General features: G+C 36.1%; 1 protein-coding gene across 1 annotated transcript in view; it reads left to right on the top strand.

The window, feature by feature from the left end:
* The window catches only part of THSD7B (thrombospondin type 1 domain containing 7B), a 927,497-nt gene that overhangs the window by 674,212 nt on the left and 227,141 nt on the right, over window positions 1–26,144 (top strand). Inside the window, 1 exon segment of the mRNA XM_033231647.1 lies at window positions 22,708–22,886. Within this exon segment, the coding sequence (XP_033087538.1) occupies window positions 22,708–22,886 (179 nt within the window).

Genomic DNA, 26,144 nt, shown 5'->3' with positions numbered 1-26,144 from the left:
TACAGTCTAGTAGTTGAGGAAGATATTAAGAAAGTATATACATAGAATATGTAATTTCAAATAGCCCTAAGTACAAAAAGGAGCAGGGTGCTCTAAGATAATAACAAGATGGGGGACTTTATTTAAGTTGGGGAATCAGGGAAGACCACGCTAGGGAAGAAAATGTGATCTAAAAAGTGAAGGATGAGTAGGTGTATGATAGGCAAATAACACTCTTTTGGACAGAAAAGATGCTCAAAAATGTCTCTTGAACCAATAGGAATACAATATTTGCAATATTGTAATGTATTTTTCTTCTTCTTCTTTTTTTTTTTTTTTTTTTTTTTGAGATGGAGTCTTGCTCTGTTGCTCAGGCTGGAGTGCAGTGGTGTGATCTCGGCTCACTACAATCTCCATCTCCTGGATGCAAGCAATTCTCCTGCCTCAGCTTCCCAAGTGGCTGGGATTACAGGTGTGTGCCATCCCTGTCTAATTTTTGTATTTTTTGTAGAGTCGGGTTTCTTCATGTTGGCCAAACTGGTCTCTAACTCCTGACCTCAAATGATCCACTCACCTTGGCCTGTGAAAGTGCTGGTATTACAGGCATGAGCCTCCGCACCCCACCTATTTTTTCTGCTTTCTTTAGGCCATTTCAATATTGCTTTTGTGCATGTTTTGTAAATCACTTCAAATACTGCTCAGTAGATGACATTTACATTAAAATAAATAAAATGTATACTTTAATTTATATAAGTATTGGTATAATACTTATATATCAATTGTTGATATATCACTATTGATGCATTTTCAGTATGCAGTTTTAAAAAACTGTTGAAGCCTGTTTTTTAAGAACTCATGTAAAGTTCTGTAACCCTCATTCTGAGTATACATGCTCAGTTGCCCTTTGGGTACCATAATGCAGAACTGTGCTTCTACCTGTATTCTTTTTTATATTCTTAGTTGCAGCTCATTATTCCAGCTTGTTAAGGGCTCTAAATCTTGACTGTGACATCTCATATATTAGACATAACTCTCAGCTTTATATCATCCAAAAATTTGATAAGCATGCCATCTGTGTCTTTATCTAAGTTGTTTATCAAAATGTTGGACAAAGTAAGACCAAGCATTCCCCCTCAGCATTTGTTGCAGGAAGACATCTCTCAGGATGGCACTGATACATTAATCAACATTGTTTGGGTAGCTACAAAAATCCCTCTAGCTCTTTACATTTGTTTATGAAGGTATCAGGAGACTTTTTGTCAAATTTCTTTCTGCATATACCATCTCCTTTCTTCTCTACGAGTCTAGTAAACCCATCACAAAAGAGGTTAGATGCCTGTCTTTGAGTTGATCTAAAGGAGCCCATTTGGACACCTGATGCCCATTTCTTCTTTCTTGAAATATTCAGAAGCTCTTTAGCAGTATGTTCATATATTTTTGTCAGAATCAGGCACTAACATAGGTTTGTGTTAATGCTGTATAGCACTGTGCACTCTGGTTAGGCCCAGACCTCCTGAGCAAAGATAATATTTCAATGGCTTGAAACTGATGCCAAGTTACACAACTTCCAAAAAGAATGGGTGTTTCATGAGCTCATAGCTCCTTTCAGGTAGTGATGCTATTCAGCACTCAGGCATGACAATGTGGGGATGTAACTGCAGAACAGATTTCCCACAGTGGGTCTTTGCTTTACTGTGTCTGTTTTCCATATTTTGTGTGTTGATTTACAGATACTTTCAGCTACACTGATAGTTCAATTTCTACGGTTATTTTCTCCTTATGATAACATACGTCTCCTCTACTCCTGATTCAAGTCTTGTTCTCAGTTTTGTACTTTTACCTGTTCATTTGTTCTCCCTTTCCCTCAAGGTTGCCTTAAAGCCTATAATTATGTCAGCTGCAAACATTTTTTTCTTCCATTAAGATGTACTTAATTGTTTGCCAAGAGGCTAATTATAGTTCATCACCTAAAAATCTTACTGTAATCTTCAGTACTATGTACATTGAAAACACTTTACTTTTTATGTCCATCCTTCTTTTTCTTTTTTAAAGCCTTCTTCTAGGAAAATAATATATTAATACCACATGTATTCACTCTAGCCCCTTCTCCTCGTATCTAAGACTATAATGTCCCAGCAGCTACATCCCAGATTTCTCATTAGTTATATTCCTTTCCACTAATATCATTCCATTTAAGTTGCAGTTAATTAACTTGACAAGTTTTGGCATCCTTTTTTGGTTATTGGAGCCATGTCTGAGGAAGGTTTGGGGAAAGATACAAACTTTTTAAGGGTATGCCATGTGTTAGGCACTCTGCCCGGGACTTTGCTTATGTTGTTTCATAACATCTGTTTATCAGAGTAAAACCTCAGACTCACACAACCCACTCTTGGTATAGTTTCATCTTGGAAGCAATTAAAATATTTTAAATCTTTTCAGATTCTTGATGTAATACCAAGTAGTACAATGATGAATCACTATGCACAGAGATCTTAAAGATACTATTTTCTCCATTCCAGCCCCACCCAATGTCCACTGCAGGGCTTTGAGCAGGAGAAAATGAACAAAGTTATCTTGAAGGTCATTATCATAGATTTTGTGTCCTTATATTTGTACACCTAAAATTGAACTAAAGAACATTTTCACGTCCACAGGCAATGTTCTCTGCTGAGTGCCTAATCAAACTGATATACTATTAGTCTATTTTTAATTTCAAACAATGAGAAAACACTGAAGTAGTCTCAGGTATTGGGGCCCGGGGATGGATACACAGGGAGCTAAGGAAGCAAAGAGGAACTCCTCTGTCTCAGGAGGGAATGCACAGTGGCTCCTGTTTCTGCCTTCCGCATGACTCCTCACTGTAGGATTCGGTTGTTCAGGTGACTCTATGTCTTTGGGTCTCCTGATTCAGCCTAACTTTCCAGTTCCTTCCATGCTTCTACCACTTTCTCTGCATCTCACATTTAAAATTCCCTGAGAGAATCTGAGTTACTGTGTGTTCTCATCTCCAGTCCATGCACATCCTCTTGTTATTTTTAATTCAGTTTCATAATTTCCCCTTTCAGTCTGTATCCCCAATCCTATTAGCTTCCCTCATATGTAATTTATAACCTTCCACTTCACTCTGCATCTGTTTATATTAATGTATATGTATTCCTGATATATACATATAAATATAATTATTTAGCTTGTGTTTCAATTTACATTTATGATATACATATTCATCTTATTTCTGATACATAATGGTAACTAACATTGAGCACTTAAAATATGCTATATCTTTAAGTGTTCTCTTTATTCACTAATTTATTCTTATGTCAATAGTATCAGTTAGATATTATTTTTATTCTTTCGTTACAGATAAGGAAATCAAGGAACAGATAGGTTAAATAATTTGCACAAGAATGCACGGCTAAGAATGTCAGAGCCTGTTTTGTCATACACACAATTTGGTTCCAGAGCTTGTCCCCTATTCTGTGTATTAACTGCCTCTGTTCCTGCTGCTGTTTGTAGATTAGTTTTTATTTGGGGAGCAGTGCATGATATTCCATCTTTTGCATCTATTTAGCATTTTACATTTATTTCCCATTAGTGATAAATTAGCAAGCCTTCATTCAATTCTTGGCCATTCAACTGATACTGTTATGAACAGTCTTATAACAGCCTCTTGTGCCACAGTATGATTACTAGATGGCTAGGAAAATAGTATGAATATAATTTACGAACAAACCATAAAAAAAGAACAATAACACACAAAAAAATACCAAAATGTTAGTAGTTGGTAGCTGTTGAATGGTGAGAATATTTTCTTTCTCCAATTCCTTTCTCTTTTTGCTTCCCATTTCTCATATCTCTATTTAGAATTGTACTGTTGACAAGCCCCCAGATTTTGAGTCTCAGGTGTGAAATCAAAGCCAGAGCCAAATTTCTACCTGTGCGGCTTGTGTATTGTGTCACTTAATTTTGCACACACCTAGGTGTAGGTTAGTTTTACCTAATTATTTCCAATAGCAGCAAAACAAATATTTGTGCCCTGAAATTCCATAGTTGTTTCTACAGTATCTCAGTTTTCTTGAGTAACACTTGAAGATTTTATCTTGTCTTTTTTCCCAAATCGTCTTTTGAGATACTAAAAAGATGAATGCAAAGTACATTCTAATCCCAGATGAAATAATCCAGCACTTGCCTGGATCAGAGCTATAGTTCAAATATACACAGCTGTGGCCTTGGCAGCCCAAGCTCTGATTTGACAGCTCATGAAATCTTATCAAATGAAAATCCTTACTAATCACGTTGTCTCCCACTCCCCCCATGCATTACCGTTATTGTCTAAACAGTTGGCATAAGGAAGTGGTCTTGCCCATGCCCTCGCTGCTCCAAGTTCATTTCTAAGGGGATGATGATTGTAGACAAATTCCTATAAAGCTAAGATGATTGTGAAGAACAGGAGGCAAAACAAAGGAAGCTGTCTTCAACATGTCCTGAATTATACCTCCACTTTACAAAATTATTACCAGCTGTTGAGCATTGTGAAGTTACATAATTTCATGCACCTTTAAAGCAAGAAGAGACATGAAAGCAACAGATTAGAGAAGTCCCTATGAGTCATTTCAAAGAGCTTGGTCCTTAATATAGGAGCAAGGGAGGGAACACAGGAAGAGGAACCTGATTGGTGAGGGTGGGAGGATGATAAAGATTTCAATGTAACTGTTTTTATTTAAGGTCTTACGATTTCATCCCCATCGATGCCAGCCTTCAGGCTCTGTGTTCAATAGTTTAAATAATTCTGCTTTAATTAGCAGGGAACTATTGATTGCTGTATACCAAAGTTAATCTTTACCTACTCTGTTTGTTTGACCAAGAAATAGATAAAAATTCACATGAGCACTCTACCCTTTTCTGCATGCCACAGAGGTTTTGGCCTTGAGGAGAAAACATCATTTTGGGAAAGACTTGAGACATTTGATCCTCTTAAATATGGAATTTCTCAAAATGAAACTGTCTTCCCAACTCCCACTCCCATCTCATACACTAAATATGTTATATTTTCTTTGTTAGAGAATAATACTAGTAGCAGAAATGGCTAACCTCTTGCTCCAGACCATCTGATGTACAGAGCAATTTGAAGTAGATGTAATAATTACCTCCACTTTACAGAAAAGAATATTGAAGATTGGGGAGGTTCAATGACAGGCACAAAGTAACACCACAAGTAGTAAGTGTCCTGGTTGATTTTGAACTTAGGTCTTTAAATTTCTAAGCCCATGCTGTTATCTACCATGACACTATGCCTTTCTAATAGAAACAGTGAATTTTCACCTACTGAGTGCTCACTGTGTGGTCAATACCGTTTAATGCTCTCATTTGATTCTCATAATAATCTTATGCAATGGGTAGTGTTATTAACCCCATTTGATAGCATTTTCTATAAAGGTCTAGATAATATATATATTCAACTTTGTCAGCCGTACTGTCTCTGTCACTAGTCACCTCTGCTTGTTGCAGTTTGAAAGCAGCCATAGGCAATGCAGAAACAAATGGGTGTGGCTCTGTCCCAAGAAAACTGTATTTACAAAAACAGGTGGAGGCTGGAGTTGACCTGCAGTAGTCCTTGTGATGGTTGATAACGTTGAAGCTTAGTGGATTTAGGCAACTCATGTTTAGGTGGGATATAAGCCTAGGACAGGCTGGTGTGTATCTAAGGCTGCACTCTCGTCCATGTGTTACATTCTCTTCTTTGTTATACTCTTCACTCCTCTCGCTAGTAGGTTGAATTTTGTCCTGCAAAAGATATGTTGAAGTTCTATCCCCCAGTACCTGTGCCTGTGAACTTATTTGCAAATAGTCTTTGCAGATGTAATTAAGGAACTTGAGATGAGATCATCCCAGGTTTGGGGTAGGCTGCAAAACCAATTATTAGCATCCTTATAAGAGAAAAGAGAAAGATTTGAGACAGAGAAACAAAGGGGAAACAACCATGAGAAGATGAAGGCAGAAATTAGAAGTATGCTGCCGCAGCAAGGGGCCACCAGGAGCCACCAGAAACTGGAAAAGGCAAGGATTTTCTCCTATAAACTTTAGAGGGAGCACAGCCCTGCTGACACCTTAATGTCAGGCTTCTAGAATGTACCAAAATGAATTAAGCATATATTATGAGAGAGCAATGAGAGAATATTTTTTTCTTGTTTTAAGCTACCAAGTTTCTGCTAACTTAGTACAACAGTTCTAGAAAAGTAACAAACCCTCTTTTTCTGTTGCTTTTTGCTTTTTCTTCAGAGGAATATTTTGGTTGCTTTTGATGCTTTTTTCTGGTTTCAAAAGCCCTCTCTTTGTGTGAATTAGGATTATCCACAGTCTCTTGATACTTCTATTAGTGTAATTAGATTTCTGGCTATTTAATTTTTTTAAGAAAATAAAATTAAATAAATAAATTGAAATGTCTTGACTTCTTTTCTTTATTTCTTCGTTTATTCCTTCATCCAAGGTATATCATTAAATATATAAGATATCTGTCAATTGCAGACAACAGAAGTCTAAATCTCTGGGTTAGATAATGCACAATCCGTTAGGAAACAAAATTTTTGGCAATGGAACAAATTCTCCATTACCAGAGAGCTGTATAAATCAAAACTGGAAGTTGTATTTAATTTTACACCTTGGTGATAGTTCAAAGGTTTTTATAGTAACTTGCAAGGAGTTAATGTACTGTGAATTCATTCTTGTACATTGATTTCTGCATTAGCTCCGTGAAAGATACAGTTCTTTGGCAAATGAAAACTTTTGGAGGTAAATTTTTTCGTCATGTAATCCATATTCTGATTATAAATCAGAATTTATAATAACTTGTTTCATTGTTCATGATTACAAGTCATTGTCTGGATGACCCTGCAGTCCAGCAAATAGAAAAATGGATTCTCATCTCTGAAGCTTGCTGTGCAGACATTGTATTACATTATGAACTTTCTTCCATTCCACAGAGTTCTTTGGAGGAGCTAGGCTCTGAATAAAGAATGCTTCCATGTATCTATTTCTAGATATTCATGTTCTAGGTATTCACGATGTCTCATGAATGCTGGTGTAGTAATATGTAGAATACTGATAGCAGTAGAAGTTAATCCACCTAATGAACCTTAAACTTCAGAAACTTTATTATCATGATCCTCTTCTAAATTATTGCACCTAAATTTGCATTTATAATTTTGTCTTCTTTTTTTAAAATTTTAAAGAATGCCTTTTTCGTTACATAATTTCCAGAGCCCACTTGCCTGCTCCAACCCTGGCTGGTAGTATAGAGTCTGGCTCCTTCTGAAGATTTCAGACTAAAAAAGTTTTGACTCAACTCTTCCTAGATCCCTTCATGTGATGAGTAGGGTGAGCCTGGACAGGTGGATCTCTGTATCATCCACCCTCCTCTCCAATAACCATAGCCTCACCTTACCTTTTTTTAAAATTGAACATATGAGTAAGTTTTGGCCTTGTTTCAGTTGGTAAAGCAGTCCTTAGTTTAGGGACTGTAGAGTACTGTGATGGCACATTTCATCTGAAGAGGTCCTGCTATTCAATTCCAGCCAATTGTTGCTATGCTGGAATGAGATCCCAGATGTTCCCAGATCATCCGCATTTTCAAAGGAAGTCAGAAATGTTTATTTTATGTGAAATCTCCCAATTTTGCACTCCTATCCTCATAATAAATATACAAATATATAAATAAATAAGCAAATAAGTAAGCAGGTAAGCAGTAGGTAAATCTGTTCTAGTCCAATATAGTGGCTGGATTCGAGTCAGAGTTTCTTTAGGGACCCTAGGAGATAAAGCAAAAAGAAGAGACATACTTTTCTTCTAAGCTTATATGTTTCTGAATCCCATGAGACACATAGAGCCATCTATCTACTCATAAACTGGTGATTGCTGATGCTTAGGATTCATTGTGTCAGACCTGTCTTCACAGTTGCGAAATGAAGCTGCTATTTAAAGAGCAGATTCACTGGTCATTTTGAAGGTGGTCATTTCCATTTAGATAGTATATTAGCCATGTGTGCATGTCACAACTAGTTAATTATAAGTAATATCCTATCATGTTTCATTATATTGTTCTCTAACAACATGTGTATCATTTTTAATTATATTTAGTGGTCTTTTAGCCTAAGGGGAAAGCGTTTGCCACTTTAGAATTTTCAGATTCTCTGTTAATCGGGTGCTCTGATCTCATGCTGTCTCTTCCTCAGTCCAGTGCCACAATCAAATTTATATCAGAATTCTTAATCAATTTTCTGAGCCTCCCCAGCAAACCTCCTGCTGTGGTCTCACACCACCCTAGCCAAATTTACACTTCTCCTCAAACAAAAACTATTGTAGAGAATATTTGACCTATAAACATTTGGGGTTCATTCTCATCTTCTTAATTTAATTTGTGGTCTCTCCCCTGCCAAGATTGCCTTCCACATGCCTATTTATCAAAATTCTGCTACACTGTGAAGGTCATTTATTTTAGGTTAGGCTATGACATATGTAGAGTTGTGCTTTAGGGATATTAATATTGCAGTTGATCAGACATGGAATGGATTAGAAGAAAGAAATTGGAAACCTGCAGCCCAGTTAAGGGGCTATTAAAATAGTTCAACTGAGAGATATTGAGTATCTGGCCTTGGTTGGTAGCAGCAGACTTGGAAAGACAGACATGGAATGAAACGATTGATTTACTGATCCAAAGCAGAATCTCTCATTTTGTCAATGTTATCCTAGTCTTTAATTTACATGGAAATGAGCTGGAATGAGGAAAGGTACCCAAATTTGAAAATTATTACCTATAATTTTTCTGCTAAAGTATCTTTACTGAATTATATTTTTTATCAATTACCTGCCCCAGAAACATAATAATGAAAGAACATTTTTACTCTGCTATATAGCTTTTAGTAGCAGTAAAATGTTAGTATGTCACTTTCATCATATATTAATTATTTTCCACAGAATTCTACTTCTTATATTTTTTGACCCTCATAGCATTATGAGAAATTAGAAAGGAGAAGCATAGTTACATTTTTATTTTCACACAAGGAAATTGAACTATGGAGATTTAATATTTTATCCCAGATGACATAAGGTTAGACTTTGATTTATAATCCATATTGTGAGTCCTTTTTTAAATAATAAATTATACATTTTCCTGAAATATATATATAAGCTCAACTTTTTGCAAAGTCACATCCTCGTTTGATTTGATTTGCCATTCACACTGTGCTAACTGCTGATATAGCTTAATCGTATTTTCTCAGGACACTATATTCTCAAAATATTCTAAATATTTGTTTCATTCTGCTCTTTGCTTCACCTTCTGAAGATGCTTTGTTGTGCCAAGCTTGATCCATCAGGATGGGATCGGTAATGTTGCAGAAACAAACAGAACAGACCACTTCAAAGTCTCGGTGGTTGAAAGCCACAAGATCTCTCACTATTCATGTCCATCTTGGGTTGGCTGGAGACTGCGCCAAGTCCTCATCACTCAAGGACCTGGGCTGATTAAGCAGCCAGCACCTGGAATATTGCTGGTCCTTGTGGCATAGGGAAAGAAAGAGTATGGCAAATTATGCTGCAGCTCTTAAAGCTTCTACCTAGAGGTGACACACTTCATTTCTGCTCACATTTGATTGGCTAAAACAAATGATAAGATCACACCAAACTTCAAAATGTGGTAAAGTGTCCAGGAACAGAACCTGAAATATTTGGGGAATAGCCTAATGAATACAAGATATGCTCAGAAATCAGCTTTCATAAATGAGAAAATGTAAAGTACAGACAGTATGGTGTAGTTTAAGGTGAAATTCTCTCAAGGCAAGAAGATGTAATGAGACTTCATATAGGCAGGCCCTTGGAGCCACAGTTCTAAGAATTACTCGGTAATATTGGGTTATTTAAATCTATGTGTCTTTGTTGTGTTGCAAATGCCAAGTTTATTATGTGATTAAAGCATTCAGTCACTTTAATTTTAACAGCACTTATTTGCAGTAATGGGAAAAATAGCTAGTGTATGTACAGTCCTAATTGAAGAGTTCAGATTGTTCTGTGTCTAGTCTTCCATTTGTCTCTAATATCCTCAATATCATCTAAGAAAAATATCTTTTCTCTGCCTGGAGGAACCTGGCACAAGGAAGTTAATGTTGGAAGCTCTGCCGATAAGAACAACTGGAGATACCATTGTGATTAAATTGCCTGGACTGTTCAATTTCAAAGATCAGTTCTTTATAGGATTTGGCTGCTTGATTAGGTTAACACTGATACATTTAGTTATGGCAAGTGAAGCAAGTCAAGCCATTAGCCAAAAACCTGTGTGTACCATGATAAATACTTTTCACAAGAATCTCTTAGAAAATTAAAACCATAATATATTCATGTTATCTCACTTTGTCATAGAATCTGTATACATTATTTGTATCGTACAACATATGTACTTGATCACATACCACATTTTTTTCCTTCATTTATGAGAATTATCTCTTCCCAAATATAAATTAATTAGAGCAAGAGCAGGGTTGATTCTCTATCTTGTCAGTCCTTTACTAAAGAGAACATTTTGGGCCATAGTAATTATTTTTTTCTACTTGATAATGAACTATCTCAACCAAGTCTGAGTTTGAGTTCCCTTTCTACTTCTGACTATAAAATGAAGGCTTTTCCTAGATGACCTTGAATAGCTCATCTACATCCAAAATACAGTACACCAGTGAATTAGTGAATTATAATTTAATTAAGGAAATTGGCTGACACTGAAATGATTTTCCTGGTGGATGTAATATAATTTAATAAGTTATTGTACTACAAAAAAATTGGGTTTTAAGGAATCTAGTAAAACTTTTTTTGTCAGTTAATTGTTTGAACATTGTATGACTTGTAAATCAGCCACATTTCAGTTATCGTATCATATTGTGGGTCTAAATGAGATATTTTGTTTGCAATACATTAGCATCATTTATAATATTTAATCTTATTTGTCTATGCTGATGGAGTTCTATAAAAAGCAGTAAAATATTTTCTACTAGTAGGCAGTACTTTCAAAACCATCTCTTAATAATTCAGAATTCTACAAAGAAGAGATAATAACCTAGGCACTTTTTAACTATCATCTCTTAGGCCTCATAGAGACCTAAAAAAGGTTAGAAGCATCTTTGTGAGAGTATGCAACTTCTTCTCGTGAATGGTATTTCCAAGAAAATGTATACATTCACCAATGCAAACTGGTAACTCTATTGTTTTGATTTACATTTTCACATGCTGATGGATTGAGATTTTTTTTTTTTTTTTTTTTTTTTTTGAGACAGAGTCTCGCTCTGCCGCCCAGGCTGGAGTGCAGTGGCCGGATCTCAGCTCACTGCAAGCTCTGCCTCCCAGGTTCACGCCATTCTCCTGCCTCAGCCTCCCGAGTAGCTGGGACTACAGGTGCCTGCCATCTCGCCCAGCTAGTTTTTTTGTATTTTTTTTAGTAGAGACGGGGTTTCACCGTGTAGACCAGGATGGTCTCGATCTCCTGACCTCGTGATCCACCCGTCTCGGCCTCCCAAAGTGCTGGGATTACAGGCTTGAGCCACCGCGCCCGGCCGGATTGAGATTTTAAGTAAGTGTTTAACATTGTCAGTTCCCCTCTGCATAACAATGATAAAGTATTGATCTAACTTCTCAAATTGTCTTTCTTGAACTAAGGTTAAAATATTTCTTTTGCAATTTTTTCCCCACCTTTCCCAAACAAATATACCCTTTAAACCAATCTGATTTAAGTCATTGGATACTTTTTAGTATAGTGTATTTTTACTAGATAAATAGAAAACAATTATATTCTCGTAGTACTAAAATACATAAATAGAAAACTGGATATCCATATGCAGAAGAATGAAATTAGACCTCTATCCCTCACCATTTACAAAAATCAAATCAAAATGGATTAAAGACTTAAATATAAGACCTGAAACTATAAAACTACTAAAAGAAAACTTTGAGAAAATTCTCCAGGACATTGGTCTGTTCACAGATTTCTTGAATGAATGAGACCTCAAAAGCACAGGCCACCGAGGCAAAAAATGGACAAATGGAATCACATCCAGCTAAAAAGTTTCTGCACAGTAAAGGAAACACTGAACAAAATGAAGAGACAGCCTACAGAACAAGAGAAAATATTTGCAAACTGTTCATTCAATAAGGGATTAATAACCAGACTATATAAGGAACACCAATAGCAAAAAACAAAATAATCCAATTGAAAAATAGTCAAAACATCTGAATAGACATTTTTAAAAAGAAGACATACAAATGGCCAACAGGTATATAAAAAAATGCTCAACACCACTAATCATCAGGGGAAATGCAAATCAAAACCACAATGAGATATATCACCCCAGTTAAAATGGCTATTATCAAAAAGGTAAAAACTAACAAACTCTAGTGAGGATATGGAAAAAGAAGAATGCTCAAATACAATTGGTAGGAATGCAAATTATCACAGTCACTATGAAAAACAAGAGATTTCTCAAAAGACTAAAAATAGAACTACCCTATGATTCAGCAATTTCACTGCTGGGTATGTAACCAAAAGAAAGGGAATCAATATATCAAAGTATCAGTACTCCAATGTTTACTGCAGCAATAATAACAATAGCCAAGACGTGGAATCAACCTGAGTGCCCATCAACAGATGGCTGGATAAAGAAAATATGTATATACACAATGGAATATTATTTGTCCATAAAAAGAATGAAATTGACATCCTATCATTTGCAGCAATATGGATGGAAATAGAGGAAATTATGTTACATGAAATAAGCCAGACACAGAAAAACAAATATTGGGTGTTCTTACTCATATGTGGGAGATTTGAAAAAGTATGTATCTCATGGAAGTAGTGAAGAGAGTGGTGGTTCCAGAGGCTGGAAAGGGTAGTAGGGAGGGAAGGAGAAAGATAGGCTGGTTAATGAGTACAAAAAATACAGTTAGATAGAAAAAATAAGATCTAGCATTCAATAGCACAGTAGGGCAACTATAGATAACAATAATTGTTGTATATTTCAAAAAAGTAGAAGAGAAGAGTTGTAATGTTAACAACACAAATAAAAGATACATGCTTGAAGTGATGGATATCCCAGTTACCCCGATTTGATAGTTATACATTGCATGCTTGTATCAAAATATCACATGTACCCCATAAATATATTAAACTATTATGTATCCATAAAAGTTAAAAAGGAAAAAGCATAAAATAAATTTTAAACAGCAAGTTTTTAAATATTGAGAAAACCACATGATATTTTTATTTATTTATTTATTTATTTATTTTTATTATACTTTAAGTTCTACGGTACATGTGCATAACATGCAGGTGTGTTACATATGTATACTTGTGCCATGTTGGTGTGCTGCACCCATCAACTCGTCAGCACCCATCAATTCATCATTTATATCATGTATAACTCCCCAATGCAATCCCTCCCCCCTCCCCTCCCCCCTCCCCATGATAGGCCCCAGTGTGTGATGTTCCCCTTCCCGAGTCCAAGTGATCTCATTGTTCAGTTCCCACCTATGAGTGAGAACATGCGGTGTTTGGTTTTCTCTTCTTGTGATAGTTTGCTAAGAATGATGGTTTCCAGCTGCATCCATGTCCCTACAAAGGACACAAACTCATCCTTTTTGATGGCTGCATAGTATTCCATGGTGTATATGTGCCACATTTTCTTAATCCAGTCTGTCACAGATGGACATTTGGGTTGATTCCAAGTCTTTGCTATTGTGAATAGTGCCGCAATAAACATACGTGTGCATGTGTCTTTGTAGTAGAATAATTTATAATCCTTTGGGTATATACCCAGTAGTGGGATGGCTGGGTCATATGGTACATCTAGTTCTAGATCCTTGAGGAATTGCCATACTGTTTTCCATAATGGTTGAACTAGTTTACAATCCCACCAACAGTGTAAAAGTGTTCCTATTTCTCCACATCCTCTCCAACACCTGTTGTTTCCTGATTTTTTAATGATTGCCATTCTAACTGGTGTGAGATGGTATCTCATTGTGGTTTTGATTTGCATTTCTCTGATGGCCAGTAATGATGAGCATTTTTTCATGTGTCTGTTGGCTGTATGAATGTCTTCTTTTGAGAAATGTCTGTTCATATCCTTTGCCCACTTTTGGATGGGGTTGTTTGTTTTTTTCTTGTATATTTGTTTGAGTTCTTTGTAGATTCTGGATATTAGCCCTTTGTCACATGAGTAGATTGCAAAAATTTTCTCCCATTCTGTAGGTTGCCTGTTCACTCTGATGGTAGTTTCTTTTGCTGTGCAGAAGCTCTTTAGTTTAATGAGATCCCATTTGTCAATTTTGGCTTTTGCTGCCATTGCTTTTGGTGTTTTAGACATGAAGTCTTTGCCCATGCCTATGTCCTGAATGGTACTACCTAGATTTTCTTCTAGGATTTTTATGGTATTAGGTCTAACATTTAAGTCTCTAATCCATCTTGAATTAATCTTCGTATAAGGAGTAAGGAAAGGATCCAGTTTCAGCTTTCTACTTATGGCTAGCCAATTTTCCCAGCACCATTTATTAAATAGGGAATCCTTTCCCCATTTCTTGTTTCTCTCAGGTTTGTCAAAGATCAGATGGCTGTAGATGTGTGGTATTATTTCTGAGGACTCTGTTCTGTTCCATTGGTCTATATCTCTGTTTTGGTACCAGTACCATGCTGTTTTGGTTACTGTAGCCTTGTAGTATAGTTTGAAGTCAGGTACCGTGATGCCTCTATCTTTGTTCTTATGACTTAGGATTGTCTTGGCAATGCGGGCTCTTTTTTGGTTCCATATGAACTTGAAAGCAGTTTTTTCCAATTTTGTGAAGAAACTCATTGGTAGCTTGATGCGGATGGCATTGAATCTATAAATAACCTTGGGCAGTATGGCCATTTTCACGATATTGATTCTTCCTATCCATGAGCATGGTATGTTCTTCCATTTGTTTGTGTCCTCTTTGATTTCACTGAGCAGTGGTTTGTAGTTCTCCTTGAAGAGGTCCTTTACATCCCTTGTAAGTTGGATTCCTAGGTATTTGATTCTCTTTGAAGCAATTGTGAATGGAAGTTCATTCATGATTTGGCTGTCTGTTTGTCTGTTACTGGTGTATAAGAATGCTTGTGCTTTTTGCACATTAATTTTGTATCCTGAGACTTTGCTGAAGTTGCTTATCAGCTTAAGGAGATTTGGGGCTGAGACAATGGGGTTTTCTAAATATACAATCATGTCATCTGCAAACAGGGACAAAGACTTCAACACTCCACTGTCAACATTAGACAGATCAACGAGACAGAAAGTTAACAAGGATATCCAGGATTGAACTCATCTCTGCACCAAGCAGACCTAATAGACATCTATAGAACTCTCCACCCCAAATCAACAGAATATACATTCTTCTCAGCACCACATCTCACTTATTCCAAAATTGACCACATAATTGGAAGTAAAGCACTCTTCAGCAAATGTAAAAGAACAGAAATTATAACAAACTGTCTCTCAGACCACAGTGCAATCAAACTAGAACTCAGGATTAAGAAACTCAATCAAAACCACTCAACTACATGGAAACTGAACAACCTGCTCCTGAATGACTACTGGGTACATAACGAAATGAAGGCAGAAATAAAGATGTTCTTTGAAACAATGAGAACAAAGATACAACATACCAGAATCTCTGGGACACATTTAAAGCAGTGTGTAGAGGGAAATTTATAGCACTAAATGCCCACAAGAGAAAGCAGGAAAGATCTAAAATTGACACTCTAACATCACAATTAAAAGAACTAGAGAGGCAAGAGCAAACACATTCAAAAGCTAGCAGAAGGCAAGAAATAACTAAGATCAGAGCAGAACTGAAGGAGATAGAGACACAAAAAACCCTCCAAAAAAATCAATGAATCCAGGAGTTGGTTTTTTGAAAAGATCAACAAAATTGACAGACCGCTAGCTAGACTAATAAAGAAGAAAAGAGAGAGGAATCAAATAGACGCAATAAAAAATGATAAAGGGGATATCACCACCGATCCCACAGAAATACAAACTACCATCAGAGAATACTATAAACACCTCTACGCAAATCAACTAGAAAATCTAGAAGAAATGGATAATTTCCTGGACACTTACACTCTTCCAAGACCAAACCAGGAAGAAGTTGAATCCCTGAATAGACCAATAGCAGGCTCTGAAATTGAGGCAATAATTAATAGCCTACCAACCAAAAAAAGTCCAGGACCAGATGGATTCACAGCTGAATTCTACCAGAGGTACAAGGAGGAGCTGGTACCATTCCTTCTGAAACTATTCCAATCAATAGAAAAAGAGGGAATCCTCCCTAACTCATTTGATGAGGCCAACATCATCCTGATACCAAAGCCTGGCAGAGACACAACAAAAAAAGAGAATTTTAGACCAATATCCCTGATGAACATCGATGCAAAAATCCTCAATAAAATACTGGCAAACCGGATTCAGCAGCACATCAAAAAGGTTATCCACCATGATCAAGTGGGCTTCATCCCTGGGATGCAAGGCTGGTTCAACATTTGCAAATCAATAAACGTAATCCAGCATATAAACGGAACCAAAGACAAAAACCACATGATTATCTCAATAGATGCAGAAAAGGCTCTTGACAAAATTCAACAGCCCTTCATGCTAAAAACGCTCAATAAATTCGGTATTGATGGAACGTACCTCAAAATAATTAGAGCTATTTATGACAAACCCACAGCTAATATCATACTGAATGAACATGATATTTTAACTTACAAGATTCTCCAGGATCTTAGCTTGTTCAACATTGAAAAAAAAAATCTGTTTCCTTTTTGGTAGTGTGTTTCATTATTCGAGCACAGTGTCAGTAGATAGAACATTAGCTGCCCAATGAGATGTTGGCTATTACTTTATATGCAGGAAAATATAAGTAAATTAATCTAGGTTATTTTCTCACGATTAATATAATCAGTATTTCCTACTTTTAGATACTTCAAAACTAGATCTTAATGGGAGAAAAATGTGTTCGTACTTGACTGATGAAGGGAAAATATGCACATAAGGTAATATTCTCGGAGAGGTTGTATTAATGAGACCACCTTATTCAGAGAACTGTGCTTACACATACTTCCATTATGCTAACTCAAAGGCTTCAGTCTTTGGGGATTAGAAATATAGACTGAAAAGTCCTTTCATTCCAAGTCTCTGGGCTTCAACTCTATTTAGTAGATCATTAAATAAATAACACTGGTTGTAACATCAATAGAGATAGTATTAATGAATCCTATTCAGTCCATCTTTATCTGTAATAGTATATTTTTTGAGCATATACTATGTATAATGAATATGGTTTACCAAATTACAAAGTTTGGTGTATTCTCCACTGATAATTCTGTAGTGACTACTTCACTCCTAATTCTATGTGCACACTGATGACTAAAATAGAACATTGAAGTATCCCTAAGCCAAGTAATAAGATGGTCCAAACAGTGTATTCTGCATATAAACTGTAGTGTAAAACACTTTTTGGTAGAAAAAACTGCTTTTTTTGGTAGCAATTAGGTTTAGATGTATGAGTGTTGCCATGAAATATTATGTAGATGGGAACAGAGATTCTGTGGTACATTTTGTGGAAATGAGTTTTTTAAACATTAGTTGGACTTCTGTATTAGAAATTAGAATTTTTATGTAGCAGGTCAACCTTGTACATAGTCACATTTGATCATTTTCTGTTGCCAAAAACTGTAAGTGTTAAGTATGTGGGTAAAACTAATCCTTTTGAATATGAGATAGGTATAAGAATATGCAAGTATTGGCCGGGCGCGGTGGCTCAAGCCTGTTATCCCAGCACTTTGGGAGGCCGAGGTGGGCGGATCATGAGGTCAGGAGATCGAGACCATCCTGGCTAACACGGTGAAACCCCGTCTCTACTAAAAAATACAAAAAACTAGCCGGGCGACGTGGCGGGCGCCTGTAGTCCCAGCTACTCGGGAGGCTGAGGCAGGAGAATGGCCTAAACCCAGGAGGCAGAGCTTGCAGTGAGCTGAGATCTGGCCACTGCACTCCAACCTGGGCGGCAGAGCGAGACTCCGTCTCAAAAAAAAAAAAAAAAAAAAAGAATATGCAAGTATTAATATCCCTCACTATGAATTTTCCTTTGGGCCATACTCTGGCATGAAAATAATTTTCCTGAAAAATAAATGTCACTGTTGCTTAGTCCTGTTGAATTTCAAAATTATTTTCTACTCATTGAATTTATAACCTTGACTTTCATAGAGATCCTCTGGGTTTACTTCTTATCATAGGGAAAGAAAAAAAGAAGTATTGCTATGGGCTTGCTAATTAAAATCCTTCAATATGCAAGTGTAGAAGAAAATGATTTAAAAAAACAAACAACCCCATCAAAAAGTGGGCAAAGGATATGAACAGACATTTCTCAAAAGAAGACATTCATACAGCCAACAGACACATGAAAAAATGCTCATCATCACTGGCCATCAGAGAAATGCAAATCAAAACCACAATGAGATACCATCTCACACCAGTTAGAATGGCAATCATTAAGAAGTCAGGAAACAACAGGTGTTGGAGAGGATGTGGAGAAATAGGAACACTCTTACACTGTTGGTGGGATTGTAAACTAGTTCAACCATTATGGAAAACAGTATGGCAATTCCTCAAGGATCTAGAACTAGATGTACCATATGACCCAGCCATCCCACTACTGGGTATATACCCAAAGGATTATAAATTATTCTACTACAAAGACACATGCACACGTATGTTTATTGCGGCACTATTCACAATAGCAAAGACTTGGAATCAACCCAAATGTCCATCTGTGACAGACTGGATTAAGAAAATGTGGCACATATACACCATGGAATACTATGCAGCCATCAAAAAGGATGAGTTTGTGTCCTTTGTAGGGACACGGATGCAGCTGGAAACCATCATTCTTAGCAAACTATCACAAGAAGAGAAAACCAAACACCGCATGTTCTCACTCATAGGTGGGAACTGAACAATGAGATCACTTGGACTCGGGAAGGGGAACATCACACACTGGGGCCTATCATGGGGAGGGGGGAGGGGAGAGGGGGGAGGGATTGCATTGGGGAGTTATACATGATATAAATGATGAATTGATGGGTGCTGACGAGTTGATGGGTGCAGCACACCAACACGGCACAAGTATACATATGTAACAAACCTGCACGTTATGCGCATGTACCCTAGAACTTGAAGTATAATAAAAATAAAAAATAATAAAATAAAAAAAATAAAAATAAAAATAAAAATAAAAATAAAAATAAAAATAAAAATAAAAATAAAAATAAAAATAAAACTAAAAAAAAATCTCAATTAAAAGGGCATCTACTTCAAAATCTGCTTTAACATAGGGTCTACATAGACTTTCAAACATTTAAAGTTTATCTGAAACCTCCTTGAATTTCAGATTTGCATTTGTGAAGTATGCATGCCATGAGAGTTAATCCCACCTAATTTCTAGTTTTCCTCTTTTTATTTGGTAGCAAATGAAAGCATTTTGTGACTCAGTTTCTCTCTAAAATTAAGTAATGTTGTGGCTTCTTTTTAATCCTTTATTTAGCTTTTACTATGTATCTAATAGTGAATTAGTAATCAAAACTCCTTAGAAATGACTGTAAAATTAACATTATATTAGAGGATTAGTCTTTTAGGAGTGTCTATTGGAGCATTTTTTTTTTTTTCAACTCCAGAAGGATCTTTTCTGATCACTCTTAGATTTTAGTGTATTCTCTCTTGTCAATGACTATTATTGGGGAAATTTAAAGTCATTCTAATATTAATCTGAAAGAAATATAAATATTTTATATATATACATAGATATGTATATATGTGTGTATATATGTGTGTGTGTGTGTGTGTGTGTGTGTGTGTAGAGAGAGAGAGAGAGAGCGGGAGGGAGAGAGAGAGAGAGAAAGATAAGGAGGAAGAATCAAGGAAACAAGGTTCTAAAAGAGCCTGTAGACCAGGGGGAGAAATCAGGTGGAAATGAAGAATGTTCCTTATATAGGAAAATGGATACCTTTTTCATGTTAATATGAAGAGAGAAGAAAAAAATATGAGAATGCATACAGACACATTCATAGGAAACTGAAGGAGTCTCGTCCGTTTCTTGCTTTTTTTTGTGAAGGAAGATGTGAGGAAGATGTGAGGTCTTAGAAGTTTGAAAATAGGTGGAGGTTTGAAAGAGCTGTCTGTGGAATCAGAGTGAGAAGAAAACTCAGAAGAATGGCTAAGCAGTGTGAGAAATTGGTTGAAGATAGAGTACATATTAAAGTGTCTCCAGTGTGGTATCAGCATTTTCTTCATCTCTGTTTGGCAGCACTGTTTTAAGAACAGAAAAGGAAGACAGTTGGAGGAAACTAAGTCTGAAGTTTTTCCAGCCTGGGATGGCAGAACACTGGGATGAGGCCATCAACCAAATTGGCAAGAGAGTGGTTAAAGTAATGAACCAGGGAGGCTAAGCTGGTTAGGAAAATAACTAATTTTTGCACAAGCAAAGGCTTGTGGAGAAGATGGAGTAGTCTGTGTAGATATAATTTAAGATAGAAGAGATGGGAGGGTGGGAGGATCAGTAAGTTTAGTAGGCAGGCCTCAGAATCACCTGAATGTGTTTAAAAACGACCCTTTCCTGCGTCCCATCCTCTAAGATTCAGGTAGAATTTGTCTATGGTTGGTCCTGGGGAATGGACGTAGATTTTACAGACGAGGTTGAAAACCATTGTTTAGAGTCCTTTATAAAGAATGCTTTTTTGTTTTGTTTTGTTTGTTTTGTTTTTGTAAAGTGTGTTGACATTTTATTATAAAGGCAATGGAGAATTGGCAAAGGTTTCAAAAAAGGAGTAATAAAAGTTATTTTGTATTTTAGAAAATGTTCTTTTTTTTCTCCCCCTCAGAGTAATTGACAGATACCAAAACAGAACAGTTAAGAAAAACAAAGGCAGACTTGTGGAGAGAGTATGTCATTATTCTGGGCCAGAAATGGTGCGATCTTGAACTAGGGCCTGACAAAGGAGTTGTAGAATAGGGGACTAATTTGTTTGTTTTAATATAAGGATTTGTGATACATTTTAATGTTTGTGTAGAATGATGGAAGAGTGTCTAAGCTAACTGGAGATATTTATTTTGGATAACTTCTTAGCTTTTCCATTGTTGCATAAAATAATAACACAGACTTCACATCTCAAAACAACCTTTATTATCTCACAGTTTGCATGGGGCAGAAGTTCAGACACAGCTTCTCAGGATTCTCTGCTTAAGGGCTTCACTTGGTTAAAATCAAGGTGTGGGCTGGAGTTGAGATCTCAGCAGAGGCTTGGCTGGGGAAAGCTCCTCTTCTGAACTCCTTCATGTTTTTGGCAGAATTTATCTCCATGCAGCTGTAGGCCTGAAGGCCCTGTGTTCCTGCTAGCCGACAGCAAGAGGCTGCCCTCAGGTCCTAGAGGCTGTTTGCAGTTTCCTGTCATGTGACCATGCCATCAGCATTTCATAGCATGGCTATTTTCTTTTTCAAGGCCAGCAGGAGAATCTCTCTCTCTCTACACAAAAGGACCTAGTACCTCTTTTAAGGTTCTTCACCCAATTAAGCCAGGCCCACCTAGTATATCTCAATCTGATTAACTGATATGGTATATTAATCATATCTGTAAATTCCCTTCACCTTTGCCATATACCATAACCTAATAATGGGAGGGACATTCTGTCTCATTCACAGTTCCTTCCCACAGTCAAGCAGAAGAGATTATACAGGCATGTACAACAGGATACAGGAATCAGATGATGCTGCAGTTAATTGGGAAAGGAACACAAGAGAAGTATAAATTTTTAGGAAACTGGTGGCCTCAGTTTTAGACATGTTGAATTTTCAGTAAATTGGGCATCAAATTAGAGTGGTTCAGTAGATGGTACAGAATTTAGTGGAGAGATCTGCATTGGAAGTATATATTTGATAGTGATTATTAGAGGTGACAGTTAAAACAGTGAGATTATCCAGAGAAAGACTGTAGCAAGAAGTGGGCTGAAGACACAAGCAAGGCCAAGTAGAGCTAGGACTTCTAAAGCTGTACTTCAACCCACATCTCTTGATTTCAGTGCAATATCCTATTATACAACGTTTTGCTATTCTTCTACTGTCTTCTTTCAATAACATCCCACTCTTCCTAATCTGTGGTCCACTGTCTCTCCTCTTCCCATCCCCAAGTCACATTACAGAATCAACATCTTTTTCAGTGAAATCCTTGCAGATCATAGACCCTTAAGAAGGATGAACTCTTTTATGATCCCTCTTCCAGACAGTGAATTGTAGGAATCATAGGATGGAAAACACAAAGCCCAGTGAGGGGAGATAGCACCATCTTTAGCTCTGAGCTACCTCATTCCTTCTTATCAGAAACCAGAACTGTGTACTTTTTCCTGTTCCTTTCATCCCAAAATTGCCTACAAAGTAAACAAAATGACACAAATTTGAATGCAGATGTCATATTTATTTATTTCTTAAAACTTTGGTCTGTTTATTTGAGTACAAAATTATTGAACCCACTACAGCAATATTGTTGAAAAATCCAAACTGTGATCGTGGAAATAGAAGGTGAATTTGATCAATACATTGTAATCAGACTTTCCTCTCTTCTCTTAAATCTTTTTCTGTTAGGTTACATTCAAGAAAAATGTGTCATACCCTGCCCATTTGATTGCAAGTTAAGCGATTGGTCTAGCTGGGGGTCTTGCAGTTCATCTTGTGGAATTGGAGTGAGAATTCGATCCAAATGGCTAAAAGAAAAACCTTACAATGGAGGACGACCATGTCCCAAACTGGATCTCAAGAATCAGGTAAAGTACATGAAGCAACAAATAAGAAGCTAAAAGAGTTATCCTCATCATTATTTCCCATTGAAATTGAAGTCATTCTCTTATTACAAGGAGCTCATGAAAAGTTATCACAATCTCAGAAGGATTAAGAGGGCCAAAATTAAAATAATAGTATTAGTAATCGAAGCTTGGCCCCCTCCTGGATAATGCTGAGACAAACTTGATATCCTTAGCAGTAATAATATTTACAAAATCAAATCAAATTGATTTTTAAATGATCTTAAGCTATAATTTTGATATTTTAAAAGTGGGATGTATATATGTACGTGTGTGTGTATATATATACACATATATATTTAAACATAAGTAATAATGTTGGGAGAGTATCACTTACATCATTCATGGCAATATGATTAGTGGCCTTATCCATCAACTCCAAAAATAGTGTTCTATTTTTCTTTCACCTAACACTTTATCCTAATGGTTTTCATTCTCAATCTTGCCAAATCTTCCACAAGTCTATAAATCTCTTTTGAACTAGTTCTCTACCTGCTTTCTCAAAAATCATAGATATTTTCATAAATAAAACCCTGATAGATCCCTTTCCATATACATGTCTAATGAAATTGCCATCCTAAGCAATCAAAGTTGATTAGAGTATTTCAGTTGGCTTTGTACATATAACAGTCTAAGATTTTGTTAAGAATTATAATAAAGGACTCAAATTTTCCCATGATTGCATACTGATTATTAGATTAGGACTGATATTACATTAATCAATTGACTAAGTTGAGTACAAGATGATTTTGGGTAAAAGTTTTTTTTAATTTTTAGACCAGTTAAGTGTGTCTAATATGAGTTGGTAGATCCTCTGTAATTGGGAAACTTAAGAGAATAGCTACACATGCTTCTATTACTAATTGTAGAATATGAATTTCTACCCTCTCAATTCCGTTCACTCTATGCATGCTGTTTAATGTAAGGAAAATCTCATGTCTTTTCTTAATTAATTTTAATAGCATGTTTATTACTGCTCAGACTTGAATAATATGTGTCAATTCAAGACCAATCTCTTTAGCTATTTTTCCCTAAGTTTTTATAAAAGACATATAACTCACTGAAATTTAAAAAAAAAATTTCAGCAAGATATGTTTAAGTTCTAAAACAGAGCATAGTTATTATGCTAGTCTTGATTTTTAAGGTTATATGATAAAATAATGACCATAGTTTATTCTCTTAAAGAAGATATGAACCTTTTAGGGAAAACAAAGCAGAGGATTATAAAATCAATGTAAAGGTTGAAAAAAAACCTCGCAAGATTTTGGTGACAGGAGAGTAAAATATGATTAATGAAAACAGGAGAGAAATAATTAAAGCAGAGATAGTCTGAAGAGATAAGCCTTACAAAGAAAGAAATAATGCAGGTTTATGTTCAGGAGGGAGACTTATAGGGAAATATTCTGTATAAAGACTATTTGCCCATCCCTGGGGGAATTTTCTGGGCATTTAAAATGAAAAGAACTATTAAGCACTTATAAATAATGTATGATAATTCTTTTTATATCTTCCTCAAAATCATCAATGAAAGCTAAGCCTTTATAACACTAGTGTTAAACACTCATTTTAATATGCTAATTTTATGAACTAGGAAATTATCAAGAGAATAAAAGGATTTTATTTGAACTCTGACTTTAAGACTTTATTCTCAGTATGTGAAGGCAAATGTATAGACATATCTATAATATTTGAGAGTAAGAATAAGATAAAAATAACTCATTTTATGAAGGGATGACACAACAGTATTTGGGTGCCTGTTGTGACTTAAAAGAAACTTGTTCTAAGCAATTTATTAACACATAGCACTTATACCCCTGGGAAGTTGTACAAACTAGAAATTAAATCAAAGTTCAAGAATAATCACATCAATAAGTAAAGGTAAGTCTGTCTGTAGAGGGTATTTCTAACTTTTGAGTTCCAGAAGGCAATTGCAGCCTTCCAAAGATATTTTCTTTTTGGTTTTTCTTGATGCTCAGAAAAGAATCCTGAGTTTTAATGATCAGAAATAGAATTTAGTTTGACTTTTACTTTGTTATAAAGAGATTTCAGATATCAAGTATATATGTGGTTAAATTAAGAACCTCACCCCAATCTGTATGTTATATCTTAAAAAAATTTTATTTATTATAAATTGACAATATGGGGGGTACAAAATGATGTGTAATTTATGAATACAGTGTGGAAAAATTAAATCAGGCTAGTTAACATATCTGTTACCTCAAATACTTTTTCTTCTCTGCTAAGAACATTTGAAATTTACTTCTTCTTTTTTTTTTTTTTTTTTTTTTGAGACAGAGTCTCACTCTCTCGCCCAGGCTGGAGTGCAGTGGCACGATCTCTGCTCACTGCAAGCTCTGCCTCCCAGGTTCACGCCATTCTCTTGCCTCAGCCTCCCGAGTAGCTGGGACTACAGGTGCCCACCACCATGCCCGGCTAATTTTTTGTATTTTTAGTAGAGACAGGGTTTCACTATGTTAGCCAGGATGGTTTCAATCTCCTGACCTCGTGATCTGCCTGCGTTAGCCTCCGAAAGTGCTGGGGTTACAAGTGTGAGCCACCATTCTGACTTAAAATTTATTTTCATAGCAATTTTGAAATGTACAATACACTACTATTGACTACATTTACCAGGCTATGCAATATATCTCAATTGAAAGTAAAATGTATTTCTCCTGAGATTTTGTGCCCTTTAAGCATCATCTCCCCTTCTCTCGACTTCCAGCCTCTGATTACCACCATTCTACTCAGTGTTTCTGTGAACTTGATAGTCTTGGATTCCACATATAAGTGAAAGCATGCGGTATTTTTATTTCTGTGTCTGGATTATTTCACTTATAAGGTTTTCCAGTTGCATCCATGTAGTCTCAAAGGGCAAGGTTTCTTTCTTTTTAAGGTTGAATAGTATCCCATTATGTATCTATATCACATTTTCTTTGTCCACTCATCTGTTGATGTACACTTAGGTTGATCCCATAACTGGCTGTTGTAAATAGTGCTGTAATGAGTATGGGAGTGCAGACATCTCTTCAACATACTGATTTCAAATTTTTGGAGTAAGTACCCAGAATTGGGATTGCTGGATCATATAATGCTACTTTTAGTTTGTTTTGAGGAACTGTCATATAATTTTCCATAATGGCTTTACTAGTTTACATTTGCACCAAATATGTATAAGGAATCACTTTTCTCTACACATACTTTATATCTTATCATGAGTTAATT

The sequence above is a fragment of the Trachypithecus francoisi genome, unplaced genomic scaffold (assembly GCF_009764315.1).
Source record: "Trachypithecus francoisi isolate TF-2019V2 unplaced genomic scaffold, Tfra_2.0 Lachesis_group13, whole genome shotgun sequence".
Classification (NCBI taxonomy): domain Eukaryota; kingdom Metazoa; phylum Chordata; class Mammalia; order Primates; family Cercopithecidae; genus Trachypithecus; species Trachypithecus francoisi.
Note: the sequence above shows the minus strand (reverse complement) of the source record. Positions and strands in the feature narration are given on the sequence as shown.